This window comes from Hibiscus syriacus, unplaced genomic scaffold, assembly GCF_006381635.1.
Source record: "Hibiscus syriacus cultivar Baekdansim isolate YM2019G1 unplaced genomic scaffold, ASM638163v2 tig00020292_pilon, whole genome shotgun sequence".
NCBI classification, from domain to species: domain Eukaryota; kingdom Viridiplantae; phylum Streptophyta; class Magnoliopsida; order Malvales; family Malvaceae; genus Hibiscus; species Hibiscus syriacus.
Window position 1 is genome coordinate 43,635 of NW_024062486.1, and position 20,754 is coordinate 64,388.

At 33.4% G+C, this 20,754-nt stretch overlaps 2 protein-coding genes, 1 long non-coding RNA gene and 1 pseudogene across 4 annotated transcripts; 2 read left to right on the plus strand and 2 right to left on the minus strand.

The window, feature by feature from the left end:
- Nucleotides 1–2,737: 2,737 nt before the first annotated feature.
- On the plus strand, nt 2,738–4,850 carry LOC120209799. The gene is made up of 4 exons (XM_039208708.1): nt 2,738–3,225; nt 3,617–3,863; nt 4,022–4,115; nt 4,267–4,850. Exons 1-4 carry the CDS (start codon nt 2,819–2,821, stop codon nt 4,554–4,556), a joined length of 1,038 nt encoding a protein of 345 aa, XP_039064639.1. The 5' UTR covers nt 2,738–2,818; the 3' UTR covers nt 4,557–4,850.
- Nucleotides 4,851–5,459: 609 nt separating this feature from the next.
- LOC120209807 (gibberellin 20-oxidase-like protein) lies at nt 5,460–6,530 on the minus strand. The gene is made up of 2 exons (XM_039208709.1): nt 6,175–6,530; nt 5,460–6,063 (listed from the first exon to the last, which is right to left on the minus strand). The coding sequence occupies exons 1-2, from the start codon at nt 6,528–6,530 to the stop codon at nt 5,460–5,462; spliced, it is 960 nt and encodes a 319-aa protein (XP_039064640.1).
- Nucleotides 6,531–11,882: 5,352 nt separating this feature from the next.
- Nucleotides 11,883–12,660, minus strand: LOC120209800 (annotated as a pseudogene).
- Nucleotides 12,661–17,782: 5,122 nt separating this feature from the next.
- Nucleotides 17,783–19,738, plus strand: LOC120209805. 2 transcript variants are annotated; one of them, XR_005524439.1, is made up of 6 exons: nt 17,783–18,133; nt 18,358–18,418; nt 18,497–18,744; nt 18,949–19,041; nt 19,208–19,300; nt 19,385–19,738. It is a non-coding gene; the product is annotated as an uncharacterized LOC120209805 (long non-coding RNA). The 2 variants fall into 2 exon arrangements; XR_005524438.1 differs by having other exon boundaries at nt 18,358–18,744.
- Nucleotides 19,739–20,754: the final 1,016 nt, after the last annotated feature.

Genomic DNA, 20,754 nt, shown 5'->3' on the forward strand with positions numbered 1-20,754 from the left:
ACAAAATAACACATGATATTTAAAAAAAAAAAATTTTATTTTTTTAAATGAAATTCTTTTTTCCTTATTGTGACAAAAACATATAACATATACTTATATCGGTGTAAATCAATAAAAATAAAAACTGTAACACTTAACACATACTTACATCGTTTTATGTTTTTGTCAAAATATGAAGGAAATGAGTTTTTTTAAATAAAAAAAATTATTTTTTTTATAAAGTGTCGTGTCATTTTGTCAGTGATCACAGGGTTCTATGTCACTTTTTGTAACGAAAGTGTTGAACCCGTTAACGGCAGAAAACACATGTATAAAATCAAGAATTTTAAAATATTACGTATGAAACTGAGAATTTGACATACTTCATGTATGAATGAGGTAATTAACCCAATTTATAATGGTATAAAATTTATGCATTGAGTAATTAGTAGGTGGTCAGATACGAGGCAGGCGAATACAGGGAGGGTGGATGCGGGGTGGGTAAGGTCTCAAACCCAAGGTTCACGTACAAGGTGTGATTCTAGGGGTATGAGGGGTATTTTGCACCCAACAACCTCATCATTACCCCTAGATAGTTTTATTATATATTACACCTCACAAGGGAGAGAGAGAACAAAAGATCATAGGGAGACAGAGGATTTTCAGCATTATTTTATTTTCTTTTTCACTGTTTCCCTTTCTTCTTCCTAGAGTGGTGTTCTTCTATTGATAAGCTCCAAGGAGTGGCGAGCTAGGCGTCTGAGAGGAGCTAGCGAGCTAAGGTGGTTTGTGGTGGCCGAGGAGACCTCCGGTGGTGCTCGTTGAAGGCTTCTTCTCACTTCCCTTTGCTGTTATTTTTCTATTATTTCTTGGGTTGTTGGAACGAATATTTTCATGGCTTGTTCTATGAATCATCCCCACCATGACTTAACCTTATTTGGAGTGGGTTGTTTTGATGGATGTTTAAAATTTATTTTAATGGTGATTTATGTTTATCTTTTGTTATTTGCTTGCTTTGCTTATGTATGCTTCATCATCTAAGCTTGTAAGAGGCATGGGAGTGTCCATTTCTTAGATGAAGGTTAGGTGTTCGAGAGAAACCTAGCTAAAAATACTTGTAGTATTTGAGAGAAACACAAGACAAGATACTCATAAGCAATGGGCTATGGTATTTTCATGACCTTTGAACTGGTCTAGGAATACTATATCCTAATCCTTTAGTACTCGAGAGAGACTAAGATAGGATTTCAACGACTAAAAAGGGTAGTTTTATAGTGTCAATAGTGTAGACTGTCATAGCTAAGAGTGAGAGCAGATGTCGTGGCATTTTATTCTGTTAAGGTTCCTTTGACTAGAGATAGCGGGAGCACTTTCAGCAAACCCTGTCGAGTAAGTGAAGTTAAAATAGATTAAATCTGACTGAGAGCTGACTCCTTTCGTAGCAGTATCTATTAAAAAAGTTCAGTAAAAATGGAGTAAAAATGTGCTTAATGAATAAGTAAATGCCTTGGCAAAAACTAGGAGACTTGATTAGAAATTGTCTAAGTTTGTTAAGTATATATGGGATATAATTATGCACACACACTACGACAAAGGATCTTGACCTAGGGAAAAGTACTTGAATTCTTGATATGTCTAACATGTTGAAGCCTAAATTTTTCTGAGGGTTAAAATTCAATTTCTGTCATTCTATTCTATTGTTGAAAATTGCCATGGCATTCTGCTTATGTAACTGTTATCCATTACTTGAGGACAAGCAATAGCTTAAGTTTGGGGTGTGATAACTTCCTAAAAATCTACTTTTAAGGCCTTTTTCACTTAAGTTATTGTTTGTTTAAAAGCTCATTTTAGTCATTTTAGGATCATGTAGTTGCATATAGTTGCATTTGTGGTGGTATTGATGTTTTATCTCTTAAAGGTGTTGTATGAGAGAAAGGTGTAGTTGTTTGTGGTATACAGGAAATAGCAAGCAAAAGGTCTCTCTGGGAAGTAATGCGGCATCACATATTGCTGAAGCATATTAAAATGCCTTGGTATTTCTGGAACAGAAAACAACAAAAAGATGTTTCTGTATGAGGACAGCTAGCTCTGCACGTGAAATGATGGTTGTAACCACCTGCTGGGGGACCACTACCACCTGGAGGATTACTCACAAAAGATATGACTTTTTACATCCACACCCACCTATTACCCCACTAAACTTATACACATCCATGTCCCAATTAGAGCAGGTACAGTGGGGAATCTACGAAATTATACCCATCTATCATCCGTAATGAAGGGTAAGAAAACAGGTAGGGTAAATTATGCATTTAACACTTAAATTATTAATTCTAGTTCGTTTTGGTAACTAAATTTTTTATTTTTCAAAATCATACGTAATGTTTAGTTTTCATTTTATTTTAGTATCTCACCGTTAAAAACTTAACTTGTTTACTACCTAAAATATCAATTTTTGTTCGTTTTAGTATCGAAACTTTCATTTTTTAAAAAATTTAATGTTAAATTTTGAACAAAGTACTGAAGTGAAATAAAAATTAAAGTTTTTAACAAAAGAGTACTAAAATAAAATAAAAATTAACTTTAAATATGATTTGAAAAAAATAAAAGTTTAAGTACTAAAATAGATTAAAATTAATAGTTTAGGTACTAAATGTAGAATACCCAAACATACATACAACAACACTTTCCTGTCCAATCGAATCATATCCTATATATTTTTCTAAAAAAAAAAATATTAGAATCCAATCCTATCCTATCCAAACTTGAAAAGCTCGAAAGAAAATTATCTGGTAATCGTCAAGCAGCCCAAAGTGTTTGCAGTGGGCAAAGGCATACGATGCTTGGTGGAGGCGGCAAAGGCATGGGATGGGGTACGGGAGGAGCCAACATGTTGAGAACAATCGTTGGAAGGGCAGCAGTTTCCAAAAACCCTACCGCAGCTTTCCAGGAACCCCTTTCTTCTTCTACAAGTGCAACCCGCAGGCATAATAATACCAATATCAATAGTTATCTTCATGTTCCTTCTTCTTCTTCTGGGAGTTCTTCTTTGGGTATAGCCAGTGGCGTCCCCATCACTGCCGATTCTGGGTCGCCGTCGCCTGCCTTCTCTGCGGGTCCTCCTTGTTTTGATGACTTTGAGTGGGTGCCCCGCCGTGAGGGGGATAGTATGCAGCCGCGTGATTTTGTTTTAGGACCTGTCCCTTCTTTTTCCGAAGTCCAAAATGCTGTCTCTGCTCTTCAAAGGTCGGCTTATTTATTCATTTACTGTCGGTTTAACTTTTGAATTGGAATGAACAATAATATTGCTTGATTTATCCATTTCTGTATGTATTGGAATGGAATGATGAAATCATCCATTTTTTTTATTCTCTGTTTCTACTTTGATGATTATTGTGTCGGCGGTATCTGATAGTGATGGCAATGGGGAAATAAAAGCAACTTGATACCTGTATGTTTTATTTACAAAAACAGGATTAAAAAGAAGTGATTGGAAAATGAATGGTTTGAAAACGAAATAATCTATTAGAAAAATCGAATCATTTGTAGTTTTCTTTAAGGGACATAAAAAGAACATGTTTTCGTACAAACACGACTTGGACTGTCATTGTTGTTGAATGTGCTTTTGTCATTGTAGGGTTGCTGGTGTAAGCTCGTCAAGAGAACTTATCAGGGATAAGTCCTCTTATAATGCCGACAAGGAAATAGGCTATCAAGTTCCAAGCCCGGGTACTAGCTCGATGCACAGGGTTCGTTCTGTCGGGTCCGAGTTGGACTGGATCGAGCCTTCGATGCAACTTTACAACGCACGAGCAAATGGACCTTACGTAACAAATAGCGTTTCGGACGCCTTCCATTTACTGCAGACAGATCCAACGATTCAGGTCTCTTCTTTTACCAGCTCTTTGATTCTTGTGTATGGCCGGCATGTTGTGTTGTCTTTCGAACGAGAGTACCGTTGCACGATGCATGTGCATATCGATAGATATTACTGCTAAATGAGAATTATATCAATTATGAATGAATTCAACTTGTTTTGCAGGAAATGGTAACTTCATTATCTTCTGATGAAGCTGTTTGGAATGCCATTTTGAACAATGAGATGGTGAGGGAGCTCAGACAGTCAATTTATGCAGGTTGATCTGTCCAGCTTTATACTTCTAGAATGATTAATGTTAAGTCATATTATACAGGTTTATCCCGTTAAGCATATTTAGTGATGCATTCTGAAGACTATTGTTTCACTATTTGGCACATTTGGTTTACACCAACTTTTGATGATTATAGCACCCGAAGACAGTAGTTCAACGAGCTTCGACGAGAATTCGGACGAGAACTTCGATAAATCGAGCGAGACAACGAGCGTGGTGAAGCGGATTTTCGACAAAACTAAAGCGAAGATGCTGGAGTTATTCGATAAAATAGCAAAGCTCGTCGACCAGTTGTTTCGGCAGCCTCCCGACGACTACGAGACAACAAAAACAGCGGGCCTGTTCGATGAAAGGCTGAGAATCGCAATGGTGTTATCCGTTATGGTCCTGTTGATTGTGGCCGTGACTCGAGCTCAAACCGCCTGAGTTTACGGCTGCCATTGCTGAGGCGTTGCGGTTCGAATGGAAACAAAGTTTAATGTGCTACCCTGTCAGCACAGGTGACAGGAGAATCGAGGTGTAATTTGACCTCTGTGGGGGCTTTGAAATTTTAATAACCCTACAAACGTGCACCATTTAGGTAGCTGTCTGATCTCAATTATTTAGCATTTGATTATTTGGGCTGCGATGAATGATTGAGTAGGTTTCGTGCTGTGGCCTAGCTTTTACATGTTCACGAAAATCATTGCTACTCGGTTTCTCTCTCTTTTATTTAATCAGCAACAGAAAATATTAATTATGCTAATTAGAAATACTGTTTTTCAGTTTTTTTCTGGTTGTTGACCTTACTAATATATATACAAAGGTAAATTACAAATTCCACCATTCAACTTTAATTACGTTTTTGTTTTTATCATTAAATTTTATTTTTTTTAATTTAGTTATTGAACTTTTTAATTACTTATTTTTGTTATTATGTTGTTAAATAATTTGCAATGTCATGATTGAATATATATTTTTTATAAAAATAATAAAAATTCTCCAAATCTTTTTTATTATTTTCTTTAGATTTTGGGTTGAGTTTGATAAGTTAAAGAGATTTAAAAAAAAAAAAAAAACTAAATTGATAGTGTGTCAGAGAATAATGTGACAAAAATTATTTTTTTACTAAAAAGAGAATTTGAAGAACCAAAAAAGTAAAAATATAATATATATTTTTACCAATGTTAGTTTCTAAGATGTGCGTTTGAGTTTTGTGAATGATAAAATTAAAATGTAAAAAAAGAAGAAGCAAATTGGTAGCTATTCCATCCCATCTCATGTAATTCAAAGTCAAATATTGTTTTTAATTCTCAATCTGTCTTTACTTTTGAAGGAAGCATTAAATTTCTAATTTTTGTACAAAGAGTCTGAGATTCCTGCAAAGTCTGTCACAGTAAATCCAACCCTCTCAAACTTGCCCTCTTCACCAATGAGTCTAAACTTCAAATAATCAGCACAAACAAATGGCTTGTATATCCTCCAATCATTGGCCCCAACAACTTCATCAGGTGCAAATATCACTTTTTCATCTTCAAAACACCAAAAGAAAGCCAAGGAGAACCTATTAACGTTTCTCTTCAACACAACTCTATGTTCAGACGACCTTAAATTCCCATTGCTCCATGCATGCATTAAGTCCCCAATGTTGACCACAAGTGTGTTTTCACAAGGGCTTATGTCCATCCACTTGCCTTCCTTCGATCTCACTTGAAGTCCTCCGATTTCGTGTTGATGAACGATCGATAAACAGCTCATGTCGGTATGGATACCGAGCCCTTCGACTTCGTCTTTGGGGGAACTGTAGTTGCCTATTCGCAAATAACCGTGGCAGTTTCCGAATTCGGGCTCAACAAATTTCTTCTCCAAATCTTCCCTCAAGCTTTGCAACAGAGCTTTCACTATGTCCATAGATAGCTTCGACATTATCTTCCCATATTCATCCATTGCCTCACTAGCAAACACAACAAGCACATTGGTAAACGTCTAAACGAAACGCACATATATTGTATCCATAAATACAATCACTGCAGATTTGATCATGTCATGTGCCTTTTTTTTTTACCTGAACTCGGAATTCGGGTGATCGAAAAGAACATCTACTGAACTTTGTGCAGAGGCAAAGAAGTCCGGTCCGGACACTAGAAGGCTCTCGTAGAATGGGGAAGCGATGAAATGAGGGGTGTAGCTTTTCAAGGGTGAAGTCGGACCGAGTTTGAGTTTCGATTCATTCGAGAGACTGAAGATTCGATTCGAGAGGGAATAGAGGTTTGTGAAAATATGTTTGGGGACTCCGTGATTGGTTATTCGGAAGAATCCCCATCGAGTGCAGGCGAGAGAGAGCAACGAGAGGGATGACGGACTCAACGGCTGGGAGATATCGAAGACGGGAAGCTCGACACTAGTGTCGAGTTCCGGCATTGTTTTATCCCTGCACATGACGAAGGATCTCACTTTCACAGGGGCCGAAGTTCTTATATATATATAGCTAGCTATACATACATACAGACACATTCAAATGCATATGGTAGATGAATTTAGAATAAAACGAATATAAGACCTCATATAACAATGCACTGTTCTAATTACCAATTATGCAGATCAACACAAATTACTTGCTCAAAAATCTAAACACAAAATGATTAATAAAATAGTGGGGGGTTAATTATAATACAAGTTATAAAAACCCTCGTATATAGTTTGTAGTTTTGTTTGTATGTTAAGGTCAACGAGGAATGGGACAAACTGCACAGTTGTCAAGAAGAATCCCGTAGGCCAAATAAGGGGTTGACTGATAGTTAATGTGGGAGACCACAGAAAACAGCTTGGCTATTACTTTAAAGATGAACAATTTGGGGTGTTTTAAAATGAGCATTAGGTCATTAAATAAAACACAAACGGGGTCGGCTTTGAAAGTAAGCAAGCATATTCTATAGGCGGCATCAGGCAGGAATGATGGCAGTGAGCTGCTCATCTGTACCTTGAAAAGTTTGTTTTTTTAAGAATGCTTTAAGGGTCAAATTGAACATTAAGGTGGTGTTTATTTTTACTATGCAAGTTTTTTAAACCATTTATATCTGCGTCGCGCAGACCACGCGTATACATTAGGCTTTAAAGACTATTTGTTTTTTAGAAGACAGAAGCTCTTCAAACGTCTGCGCGAGCTCTTCTTGGTGCAGACTTTGTTTTATGTCTTCAAAGGTCTTTAAACCTCTTCAAGAACAATTATAAAATATAGTTATTTATTAAAATAATTTTAAATAATTTAATAAGGTTATTTATTTTAAAATAATTTATTTTAAAATAATTTATTATAAAATAATTTATTTTAAAATAATTTATTATAAAAAATTTATTATAAAAAATTTTATTTTAAAAAAATTTATTATAAAATAATATATTTTAAAATAATTTATTATAAAATATATTATTTTAAAATAAATTATTATAAAATATGGATTGATTTATTTTAAAATAATTTATTTTAAATAATTTATTAGTATGGATTGATTTATTTTAAAATATGGATTGATTTATTTTAAATAATTTATTAGTATGGATTGATTTATTTTAAAATATGGATTGATTTATTATTGTTGTTGTATGGATTGATTTATTTTAAATAATTTATTAGTATGGATTTATTTATTTTAAAATATGGATTGATTTATTTTAAATAATTTATTAGTATGGATTGATTTATTTTAAAATATGGATTGATTTATTTTAAATAATTTATTAGTATGGATTGATTTATTTTAAAATATGGATTGATTTATTATTGTTGTTGTATGGATTGATTTATTTTAAATAATTTATTAGTATGAATTTATTTACTTTAAAATATGGATTGATTTATATTAAATAATTTATTAGTATAGATTGATTTATTTTAAACTATGGATTGATTTATTTTAAATAATTTATTAGTATAGATTGATTTATTTTAAAATATGGATTGATTTATTTTAAATAATTTATTAGTATGTATTGATTTATTTTAAATAATTTATTTGTATGGATTGATTTATTTTAAAATATGAATTGATTTATTATTGTAGTTGTATGGATTGATTTATTTTAAATAATTTATTTTAAATTTCAATATTGTAAAACTAAAATTATTTAAATCTCAGTATTCCAAAACTCTTTTAAGTTTAAAAAATCAGTTTATTTATATTTCAGTTCATTTTAGCAGTTTGTAGACGTTAAAAAACAAACAGTCTTCTTCTTGCAGACTGCAGACTTTTGGTCCACCTCTTCTGCTGTAGATGCCTGCAGATGTGGTCCGCAGACTGCAGACCTATTACCTCTGCAAAAACAAACATCACCTAAGACTTTTTTAAGTGTGCCAAGTGTTAATGAATTTGAACTCATTATCACCCCAATAAGGACTTTAAGGGTCATTGGACCTTGGTTCTTACAAATTTGACACTGCGGTACTCTTTCTAATAGAGATAATAAGCATAAACAAAGTATTTATTTGGATAATTCTTTATTAATACAACCTTAGTTTTTGTAGCAAATAAGAAGATATTCACTGTAAAAAAAATAAGTTAATTCCAACAATTTATTTTCATTCATCCAGTAATCTTAAATATGCATAAAACTAGAAAGTTTTACCTCATGTAAGTAAATCTTAACTCATATATATTCTACATTTTCTCTGTTGGTCTAATATTTGGAATGACAGAAAATTGATATGGATACGGATAGTTCATAAGTGAAAACAACATAACCTCTAAAATCATTTTTTGATGAAATAATCCAATAATTCAAGCATCAATATGCTTCATAGCTCTGTTTGTTTTGTTTTGTAGGCATGTTGATATTTGGATTTTGTGACACGTTTATTTTTGTATTTTCTCTTTGTTCTTTTCAGTTTTTAATAAGAATAAATTTGCTTTTGTAATACGTTTATCTATGTCTTTATAGCACTTTTATCTATGTTTTTAATAGTTTTCAGTTATTTGGTCGTTATTTTCATTTATATTTTTTCTCAAGGTTGGGTTTGACATCGTCACGACTGATCAAGATGACTCTTATTTATTATCATGCTGATCTTCCATGCTTTGCTTCCTCATATTGATTTGGATTCGCGTTTTACGTGCGTTGATAGTTTTCTCACGTCGCTTGTCAGTAGTCTTTCAATAGTTCCATCCCATTTGTGGTTCGTTTACCTATACAATCAAATTTGTTCGTATTTTTATTTTGTTCAAACTTTTTGGATAGGTTTTTCAATCATTTCCTTCTTTGGTCTTTCTGTGATCTAGGTGATTGGTTTTTGTGTCAACGACTATAGGAAAATATCCTAACTATAATTTAGTTTACGTTTACGATTATGCTTGTAAATTTTCATTATAATTCTGTATATTTTTTATTTTTAATCAAACTAACAACTTTATATTAAAAAAAATAGTATTAAATTTTAGACCTTCCTTCTTTAAGTTTCTTGAACCGCGGCTGCATTATGTTCCTCTATGTTCTATTGTCGCAATTGTTGCCGATTATCCTACTTGCAAGTTGGTCTTCAATTAAACATAGTGAATACCATTTTATGGAGGTGGTTGTATGTCGGTATTGAATCCGGAACGAGTTACATTTTGAGCCCTTAATGTGAGCTTGAATCGTATGAAAAGTTGGTCTAGCTTGTGAATTTTGAAAACGAGACACACCAATTATTAAACATATCTCTCTTTTGCTACCAAAACAAAAGAGGTTTACAAGTTGGGTTTGAGCAAGTTGTGTCGCATCTCTATCATTTACAACTGGTTAATAGTGCACCATTTGGATCATGTATATATTGCTTCTAGGATGGACCGAAGAAGGTACGAACATGACAATCGTCTCTACTAAAATTTTAAAATTATCATATATTTTAAAGTGTTTTTATATATTTTTTATTAAAAATCTATTTTCACCCCGTGATTTTATAAATTTAAGGGAATGGAAAACGCAAAAGGGGACAAAACTCGGGCAGCTACATTCATTATGGGGTCCCCTTTCATTTTCTATTTGGAAATTTCATTCATGCCAAAGGTTTAAATAATTACCATGGAAACATTATGAGGGCCATTTAAGGTTGCTTTTCTGCCGTTTGATGTAATAGTTTTCGATTAGATAAAATATATTTAATACATATTATAATTTTATTGATTAAATCATAAATATCTAAATAATTAATTTTTTTATTTAAAGATATTATTTTTTAAGATATCATTCCTATTATTTATAAATAACATTTTTTCAGTGTCACATGTATACAAACATGCGTCAGATGCACTTTTAAAAGACATGTTATATCGAACGAATCAAATTATTTCATTAGTTAAAGGAATGATTGTTATTCTTAGATGTCACATATTCAAGTACTAGCGATTGCAATAAAAGTAATTGAACGTTCATTATCAAATGGATAAAAATATTTAAAATTAATACGACTTTATAGTCACCTTAATTTAATTAAAAAAATATGTTATATCAAACGTATCTAAGTCTAACATATCATATCTTTAGTCATTTAAAGCATATCTTTACTCGACATGTCATTGAAAAAGTGTCTTATATTCAGTTGGCCAATAAATGTATATTAAAAGATATACTTACGTGCTTGTAAAGTCCAATATATATAATTACTGATTTGTATTATATTCCTTTAAACAATAAATTTCATTATATTTTTCTTAATTTTAATATTTGGCAATCCATATATTACTTCATAACATAATTTAAATTAAAGATATCATTTAGATTAATAAATAAAAAAGAATATTATTTTAATGTTAAATTTAAGGGTTAACTATATGAATAGTCACTTATATTTATGTTTTATCCACTTTTGGTCACTGATTTCAAAAAAATAGGATATGATCACTTTCGTTTTTATTTAATTAAGATATTACCACATTGAGTTAACTACCGTTAACAACAATTAAATATTTTGATATAATCACACAATTGGTCCCTATTATTTACATATTCTCTCAATTTAGTCATATTTTTAATAAATTAAAATAAATTTAACCCTTCAATCGAATGATGTCATATTTCATGTCACGTAGGGTGTTCAAAAATACCCAGTCTGATTGACCCGATCCATCGACCCGCCGATATAGTTAAAAAATATTAGGTATTTATAATAAAAATACATGATTTTTCAGGTTGGATACCCGACCTGTTATTTTTTTGGGGGTTTCTAGGTCGGGTATGAGTCACAAAATGTTGGTTAATCGGGTACCCGCCGACCTGGTACCTGTGACTCGAATTATATATAATATAATTTTATATATATTAACTTATTAAAAATATTTTATTATTAACTTAATTTAAAAATATTTTATTTTATTTTCATTTAAAAATATATAATTTATTAAAAGTATGATTAAATTGAGAGAATATGTAAATAACAGTGATCAAATATGTGATTATATCAAAACTATTTAACTGCATTAACGGTAGTTAACTCGAAATGACCAAATTTTACTTAAATAAAAACGAAAGTGATCATATATTAATTAAATAAAAATGAAAGTGATTGTATCTTATGTTTTTTGAAATCAGTGACCAAATGTGGATAAAATACAAATATAAGTGATTGTATATGTAGTTAACCCTATATATATATATATATATATTAGCATAATGAAATACGAAACTTGAAAATCAAGTCATTTCGAGATTATATCACCGAGAACAAACCAACAAATCTCCGTACATTCTACATGTAAAAGGGGGGAGGGGAATTAAAGAAATACGACGCGTAATTTAATATTTTCTCTTGAAGTTTCACTCATGCTAATCAAGTTCTAATTTACATGTTGTTATGGTGCACTAATTCAACCACTAATTATCCCTATTCACATCACCTACCACGTTCTATACTTTTAACAGTGATGGCCGATTCTAACCATCAAGCTGCGGCTTAACATCTTCCTCCTTCACCTCCAAAGCCACCTCGACACTTACCGTAGACGTGACGTCACTTCCCGGCGACTGAATTCTCTTATCTTTTCCCCTTTTCCTACCCGTACTCGCCGGCGGGCTGGCCCGTCCGGCTTCTAGCGGGAAATTCAGTATCGCTTTGTGTCCCCTCATCTTAAATGCAGCACAATCATAAGCCTTGGCAGCATCGAGATCACAATCAAAAGTACCTAGCCAGACCCGACGTCCTTTCCGGTCCGGGTCTCGGATCTCCGCCGCGAATTTGCCCCACGGCCTCCTCCGTACGCCTCTGTAATGCCTCCTCTCTTCAGAAAGTGATACCTTGGGCTCCATTTTTGAGTCCGAAACGAAGGAACTCGGAATCGGAGTATCCAAGTCAGCAGCCTCGGGCTTTATGCAATAGCCGAAAATTTCGTGGATTTGGTGAATCGGGTCGGGTACGGGGAGAGAGATTGATCTAGATCGGAAAACTGGTAATTTTGTAGGTGGGAGAGACCAAAATCAAGGCCGGCAATAAAAGCATCAGCGGAAGCAAAGTCGGCGAGAAGATGGTGTTGAATGAAATCCAGAGTAGCTGCTTGTTTAAAAGCAGTAGTCATTTTCTTATGGTTTTGAGGAATTAACTAATGGAAGCGGGAGCAAGCAAGCAACAATATTTATAAAGAAATTCTGAAAAGAAAATTGTCACGACTTTGACATAGCACAAATATCTAAATTTAATATTTTTATATATTTTTATTCAAATTTAATTATAAATAAGCATAAATATTAATATAAAATTATGAGATATTAGAATTACGACAATCCTAAATATGATTTTTTTATGTCATACTTTGATCTTATCGAGTCCATTAATACCTGTCTTTAGGTGTAGTTTAGATGTGAAGATAAATCATATTATATATGGGTGCACTCAGTAGAATAAACATTGATTAACAAAATCTACTCTATACATCACACTGATTTTATATTTTAAGATCTAAATATAAATATTTAAAGATACATCTGAGAATAAAAAATTTAGTTTTATCTTATACTCTTAAAACATGATACATCTAATCAGACCAAACCATAACAAAAATATATTCTTTTGGGTGCGATAATCCTCAAAATTGACCGGTGATGGAAGATAATGGAAATTAGTGGGGTCGTGCCCCCAAAAATTTTAAAAATTATAATTTAAACCTTCAAAATTCTTAATTCAAACCTCTAAATTTATTTAAAAAAATCAAGATATTCTCTCAAATTTCATCACCAAGTTTCGTCACCGAAATGGACACTGTGTTTATTTCGTGATTTCTTGCAAGAGTTGGACTCACCTGAAATTTATTGTTTTGTCGAAAGTTTTTGGAGGGAGGATATTAGTGGCACACCCAAGTTGTGGTGTGGAAAGTGGATGGTCTTATCCGAAGGGTAACCGATAAAGAAGAGTGGGGACCAGAGTTCCAAGTTGGTACAACACTAGGCAAAAGATTGTCCATGTTTTATCTTTTGGGACCTTCCAAGTTGTGGTGAGGCATATCCATTAGCCTTTTGGCATCTGTGGCTAGTGTAAACGGGGAATGAACAATTGCGACAAATATGCAAACAGAAACCCTTTGCAACTAGGTTTCTCCCGGGGCTCTACAGGCAACTAACTGCCCTACAGGTTCTTGTCACTTCTATTTGGACACCTTTGTCCATAAAATGACCAGATACAAAGCTATGCTTTTATTGCTGATTCTTCCCAAGGGTAAAAAACAAGTAGCTGTGCAACTTGCAGACGACCCTTCCTAAATCACGTCTAGTTAATATATATATATATATATATATATATGATGTAAGATTTACCTACATAGATTTAAGATCGTTGGATGATTAAAAATAGATAGCATAGATTGACTCATTTATTTTTTTTAGTGAATATCTTCACATTTTCTACTGTTAATCTAAGTTATATATTTGTATTCATCCAACAGAACTAAATTTGTGTAAAACTAAAAGAGTTTTACATTGTGTAACACGATCTCATCCTTATACATATATTATACTAACAACTTAAGGTTTAATATTTACTTTTAATGCTATTCTCTGTTGATATCCTAAGTTCGAGGAATTAAGTCTGTAGAATATATATGTGTTATCAATAATTAAAAATTATTATAAACATATAATATCTTATACTCACTTCAAAACTATTAAAAATATTTAACTTGAATGATTGTGATTAGCTTTTAAATAATTTTATAGATAATAATAATAAACATTGAGGTCACAACATTAAGAAAAGATAACAGTTGCTATTGATTGTAGTTCCCCAATCCATTAAGTTTTCCATCCAATCCAATATCCATAAAATATCAAACGAATTAATGCCCCCACCCCCAATTTGCCCACTTGCATTATTTTTTTAATTTATTTCTTTTAAATATTATTAATATGGTTATCGGCGCGAGTTATGTAATATTTTTTATTGTCTTTTCGATTACAAAGTTTTATCTTGATTGATTCGAATCAATTCATATCGTACATTTGATTTTAGTGGATAAATCTTCCGGTACGTATCGTATATTTGATTTTAGTGGATAAATCTTCTAGTACTATAAATATAAAGAGTTAAACCCGAAACTTTATTTAAACGATATTAAGTTATTTATTATTTGAATCAACATGATTAATATACAATATTGGTTTTTATATTACATAACACTTCATTAGAAGATTATAGTTAATGAGTGATACTTCCTACTAACACGTTATTTCACTTCATTTTTTTTACTTCCATTTCCCACTCGTTACCAATTATCTATCTCACTTTTTTTTTCATTTCCCTTCTATAAATAGTTTCTCTCTCTCTCTATCTTAATCCATCCCGTTATTAGTTTAATTTTTTACTTTCCATATTTCATTTTTCATTGCTCTAGACATTTGATCAAAGCCAAGCATTACATCATTAGTCGCATAAAATGAACGAGATTAGTCTCTGTGAATTCAGCCTTTCTCACCAATATCCTCGACCTTCGAGCTTTACATGTCTCAGCTCTTGCCTGACGGAACACTGGGGTGATTTGCCCTTGAAAGTCGATGACTCCGAGGACATGCTCATCTACAACTCCCTTCACGAAGCTCTCAATTTCGGTTGGTCTCCGTTAAGTTCAACGGTACCGACTGCCGTTAAAGACGAGCCTGAAGAGGTGATGACGCCGGTTACCCTAGTGAACACAATAGGGTCGATTCCGATGTCATTTGGAAGTGCTTTCATGGGAATAAGAAGCGAAAACTGAGCTGAGTGCTTCCGAAATGGGAACCAAAAGGTGATCAAGGGGAGACATTACAGGGGGGTCTTTCTTTTCTGTTCATCTGTTGTACGTACTAAGAACATGTAAAGTGTTTAACAGACAGAAGCATTAACTTCTTTTTTTCCTGAGATTCTTGCTTGTCCATTATAGGCATATGCTTCCTCTTCTATTAGCTGCAAAGTATACAATGCAAAAGAACCCTCCATGAGATGCAATTTTAACCTTTTTAAATGTGCCCTTCAGATTTTTAGACTAAAATTTGTTCTTTGGAACATAAAGTGGGTTGCTTGTAGGTAAGTCCATAAAAAATTATATTTTAGGTCTTTATACTTGAGATATTATTTGTCTAAAAGTCATTGTCATCGTATTTTAGTTGCATTTAGGACATTTCATACATGTGGTGGAAAAGTTTTGTCTCGGCTAATTTTTCTTTATAAAACTAATGTTGCTGATGAAAAGAGTTGTGTGTTGGCTGTGATGAAGCATATGATAAGAAATGACCGAGGAGGAAATTATTTGCCGAGACAAATTTCATGCGAGGGCCAAAGGACTAAAGATGATGTCTGTGAGGAATTTTTGTCATGACAAGTTTTATCTTGCAAATCTGACGCAGTACGAGACAAAATTGTTGACGTCGCGAGACTAGTTGTCTAATGCACCTCACGTGAACCCCTACCCCTGCTAATGATTTGGGACCACTACCATATGTCATATTATTCACGAAATGGGCATGAATTCAAGGTTAGATGGAGGATTTTCAAGGACTCTAAACCCTAAAAATTTCCCACTATAAATAGCACACTATGCTCACCATTTTAAAGAATCTCAATCTCACCTACCCTAAAAGCTTAGGAAAAGACGACTGCAACACCTTCTCCACCATTCCCTCTCGTCTTGGGTAGTGGCTAGGCCCTCGAGAGAGGCTAGCGCAATGGAGTAGTCATGGTGATGGTATGATGTCATGGCAACAACTCTGATTTTGGGAGTTTTCTTATTCTTGTTCTTTATTTCTTATCTTTTAAGGGTTATACTTAATAATATTTTGGGATGATTTTAGCCACACCATGAACTGCTTTATTTGGTGTTGGAGATGTTTGGATGATATTTTATTTTATGTTTAATGGATGATTAAATATATTTATATTTATTGTTGTTTTGTTCACTGTTTTAATCTTATGCCTTAGCATCGTAGGAGGTTTTGAGAGATTGTCTGGTGCATTAGCATAATAATCCTAGTCTTTGTAAGAGTTGTTGAGAGATAGTCGTTTTTCTAGGAGTTGATACCTAATATCGAGAGAGTTAGGTTAGATCTACATGAAAAAGGGAACCAATCTGGGATGATGAAGTTTTAATATTCCTTAGAGATAAGGAGAGAGTTTCAAGCGACTAAAAGAGATAATACTCAATCAATAGGCTATAGTCACTATTAACGCTAAGAGGTATTGTCGTGACAATAGTTGTATCAGGTTCCTTACTAAAGATAGCTTAGGAATACTTTAATAAATTATGTCGGGCAAAATAGGCATAACATACTTAGTTCATCCAGTAGAGCAAGCCACGCAAGTCCAACGCATTGCCCCAAATATACCTGAAAAAAGAGCAGCCAAAAAACAAATGATTACGCTACTCATCCGCAGAACCACAAAGAGAACAAAGACGTGCACTAGAGGCAATAATCCCCATCCTAGCAAGCCTGTCTCTAGTAACAAGACGGCCTAGAATAGCCAGCCAAACAACAACAACATGCCGAGGAATATGACCGAGAAACCATATCAATTTATGCCAAGAGACCCTCTCCGGCTTTTCATATATTTGGAGGATCCTTGAGGATCACGTTCCCATATCCATATATTGAACACAAGTTCTTCAAGAGAAATGAATATTCAGAGCAGTATAGCTTCCGGTCACATAAAAAGATTAATGCTTAACAAATTTCAGAACTAGTGAACCATGTGTGTCGAACCAGTGAACCATGTATGTCGAACCATAATGTCCTATAAAACTATACAATGAAACCCTGTGTAAGTTCTGTCTCCATTGGAGTAGTTAATCGGTGGTTTGATTAAAATTGCTCAAAGGGTAGCTTTTATAGTACTAAATTACGGTTTACGATGTTATGATGACTTCAAAAAATAATATGATACGAACGTTACACTGTAATCGTAATTTAATATAGCTTCTGATTGCCTCGTGCAGCTCGCTATGTATACTCGCTAAAACAACTGAACAATGAGGGGTAATGTGGTTAGACATGAGCTATAATGCATACAAAGGTTGCATTATTGTATATTGTAATAGATGGTTCACTTTTTCAAAAAAGAAAATAATAATAATAGATGGTTCACGGGTACACGTGGCAAACGCTGAGAACACCAATAGTATCCAACAACCGAATCGATATCGTTTCACTTCAAGATGAAAAATAAGGCTTTTAATCCTTCCTCTTTCGTTCCACAAAATTTTTATTTCTGGAAAAGGCAACAACAAGAACAAGATGGTGGGTGTTTGGGTGAGGTGAGAAGAAGACCGGCGGATGGAGTCAAACTCGAGGTTTGATAGTGAAGACTCTGGATTTAATTGGAGGCCTTCTTTTTCTCACAAGGTTCACCAAATCCACCACTCGTTGGGACCACGCTAAAATTATTGCTCGTTCTCTTAGCGGCGAAAAGGCTCTTCCTCTTTTTTTCATTGAAATTTTGAAGCTTTTCCATTACTTATATTTCATTTCATCTCAATTTCAGTTTTTCAATGGTAGTTCTCGCAGGAGCAAGCCTCTAGAAATCCAGATAGTTACTTCAACATCAGGTAGTAATAGTATGTAATAATTTATTCTATATAGGAAAAATGAAAGAATTTAATTTAGTTTTCATGTTTGTTTGATTGAGCTTGAAACCGTGCATCTTTAGAAACAATAAGTAATCATGTATTAGTTTAGCTTATGATTGATGTTATTATCAGCAATGGCTATTTGCCAATTTATGATTTTTCATTTTAAATACTGTTAAGTCGAGGAAAATTTATCATTGTAGAGCACTTGCTTGCCCTGCAACAGAGTTGGTGGATGTGTCAAAAGTTTTATATTCAGAACAGGTTTTTGGTTCAATCTTTCCTGTTTCAAAATCTTCGGAATATTCACCAATTTAGTGATCATCACTTTTTATGGACTAGGCATTTTGGCGGACTCCCCAAAAACCTTTCCGGCAGGTAATCGGTTTTGCGGAACGATAGACGATGCACCGGACACACAAGGATGGAAGTTTTGATTACATTATAGCTTTTATTCTAAACCTGTTTCCTTTGATCACATAACACTTTTTGGTGGAATGCCTTTACCTCATACGATGCTGACTGCCTTTTGGTTGCAGAGGATATATATGGTGAAACCTTGTCCAAAAGATTTGAAGTGCGATGTTGAGGTTCGTATCGGCTCGGCTTTATCATAAGATCTCATACTTCTGTCGAATGACAATCTCACTTATGTTTGAGGGTTTATTAACAACTTCACCTATACCAATTTGCTCTATGATTATTTCATATCTATTCGATCACCTGTTGCGTTCATATGACGCCTTTGGAAGTAGCAAGCATTTTGATTTCTAGCTTATGTTTTACGGCCACAGGTAAGTACTTGTGCAATTAGAGATGCGGATGAATACTAGAATTTCTGTGATCGTCCAAGGGACCAACGCCCGCTACCTGAAGAAGTTATCGGTGTATGCTTTTTCACATCATTATCTTTCATGCATGCCATGTATACGCCCGCTACGATCTTGACACGATCTACCTCGTATCCCCGCACTGGACGATTACTTTATTATGTAGTTAGTGCCAGATTTTTTTCTATCGTTTTACGAAATTCTTCTTTTGCTTTCCTACCAGAATGGAGCAACATACTGCACTTCAGAACTCTCGGTTTTGAAGAACAATGAGATACATACCTGGGATAGGGGTTACGACGGCGATGGAAATCAGGTGTCATTCGCAGTCTTCCACACACACACACACATACATACACATATATATATATATATATATATATATATATTTCTTTGTTAGGTTTGGGGAGCGAAGGAAGGTCCTTATGAGTTCGAGCCTGCACCGTTTACACCTCGGAATTTTGCGCCGTCGCAGACGTTGGAGAAGAGGATAGAGAGATCATTGTGTTGGAAGAATGATTGATGGTTTACATATATTCTTAATCTGTAAAATTTCAACTCCTTTACGTAAGCTTGAGTGAAGTTCCTTGGCTTTGCCCTTTAGAGGGATCATGCAGTGGACGATATGGGCTGAGATTATTTGATTTCATTCGACCGCTCAAAATTCCCAGAATTTTACTGCAAACCCTGTAGGATTCGCAGGCTTTCTTAATTACATTCAACCACGTCCACGATTGTTGCAGACCTGCATTAACATGGAAACCAAAAGACGGGCCATGAGTGTAGGCTTTAAATAAACCCCATTTTACAAATATAATAAATTTGAATGGAAGAATCATATATAACATATTTTTATAATATGTTCGTTTTTTTTTTTTTTAAAAAGTGTTTTGTCTGAATGGTACAGACTCAGTCAGAGGACGATGAATTCGTAGAATCTAGCAGACGAATGACGTGTCGTCTATGCATTGGTCAGACTGAAAGCGACCGTTCTGTTGACCGTAGTCTTTAATCGGACAGCTTTTGCCTGCAACACAGTTTTTTACTTTGCCGATGACAGTAAATAGAATTAATTTTTAAACTGAATTTTAATCTTAATTTTTTAAAATTGTCATTTGCAATTACTCACTTACCCCTTTTTCCCATCTTGTCTTAAACTGAAAGTCCTTTTCAGAATTACTGTACTCTGAAGCAGTAGCCGGGGGGAAAAAGCCTTTCAATTTATCAATTTCAAAGTAATATAAACAAGACGGTCCAAATATATATATATATATATATATATAAACGAGAATTCAATATTGGGTTTTTTTAAAGTTGTTATGTATTGTATATTAACATTAAAAGAGACCATGGGTGCGTTCGTATTTTCTAAAATTTTAAATTATTTTATAATTTTTATTAATTATCTAATTTTTTACCCCGTACAATTTTATAACTCTATACCACTCTATTTTAATATAACTTCTTTAATTCTAACCCTTAAACTAAATTTCTATGTTGATTCTTGATTATGGGTTTTTTCTCCTCAAAGGAGTTAGTTCACTTTTCTATTTATTGTGGTGTTTTGCAGTTATTTCTTCTATACTCATATATAATAAATATATATTTTATTTTTTTATATGATATATATATATATATATATGATATATAATACATAGTCGATGACTTGATCCATACTTGAAAACAATATACTGATTTCTAAAAATTTTGAGTTATATTTTATAACTGGACTTGAATTCGAATTTTTTTTCAATCAAGTTGAGTTTATGA

Excerpts from the sequence above, each read along its gene's own strand:
- LOC120209799 (XM_039208708.1), top strand. The coding sequence starts at position 2,819 with ATGCTTGGTGGAGGCGGCAAAGGCATGGGATGGGGTACGGGAGGAGCC. Across the intron at positions 3,226-3,616 it reads GCTGTCTCTGCTCTTCAAAG|GGTTGCTGGTGTAAGCTCGT; the intron begins GTCGGCTTATTT and ends TTGTCATTGTAG. Across the intron at positions 3,864-4,021 it reads AGACAGATCCAACGATTCAG|GAAATGGTAACTTCATTATC; the intron begins GTCTCTTCTTTT and ends CTTGTTTTGCAG.
- LOC120209807 (XM_039208709.1), bottom strand. The coding sequence starts at position 6,530 with ATGCCGGAACTCGACACTAGTGTCGAGCTTCCCGTCTTCGATATCTCC. Across the intron at positions 6,064-6,174 it reads CACCCGAATTCCGAGTTCAG|TGAGGCAATGGATGAATATG; the intron begins GTAAAAAAAAAA and ends TGTGTTTGCTAG.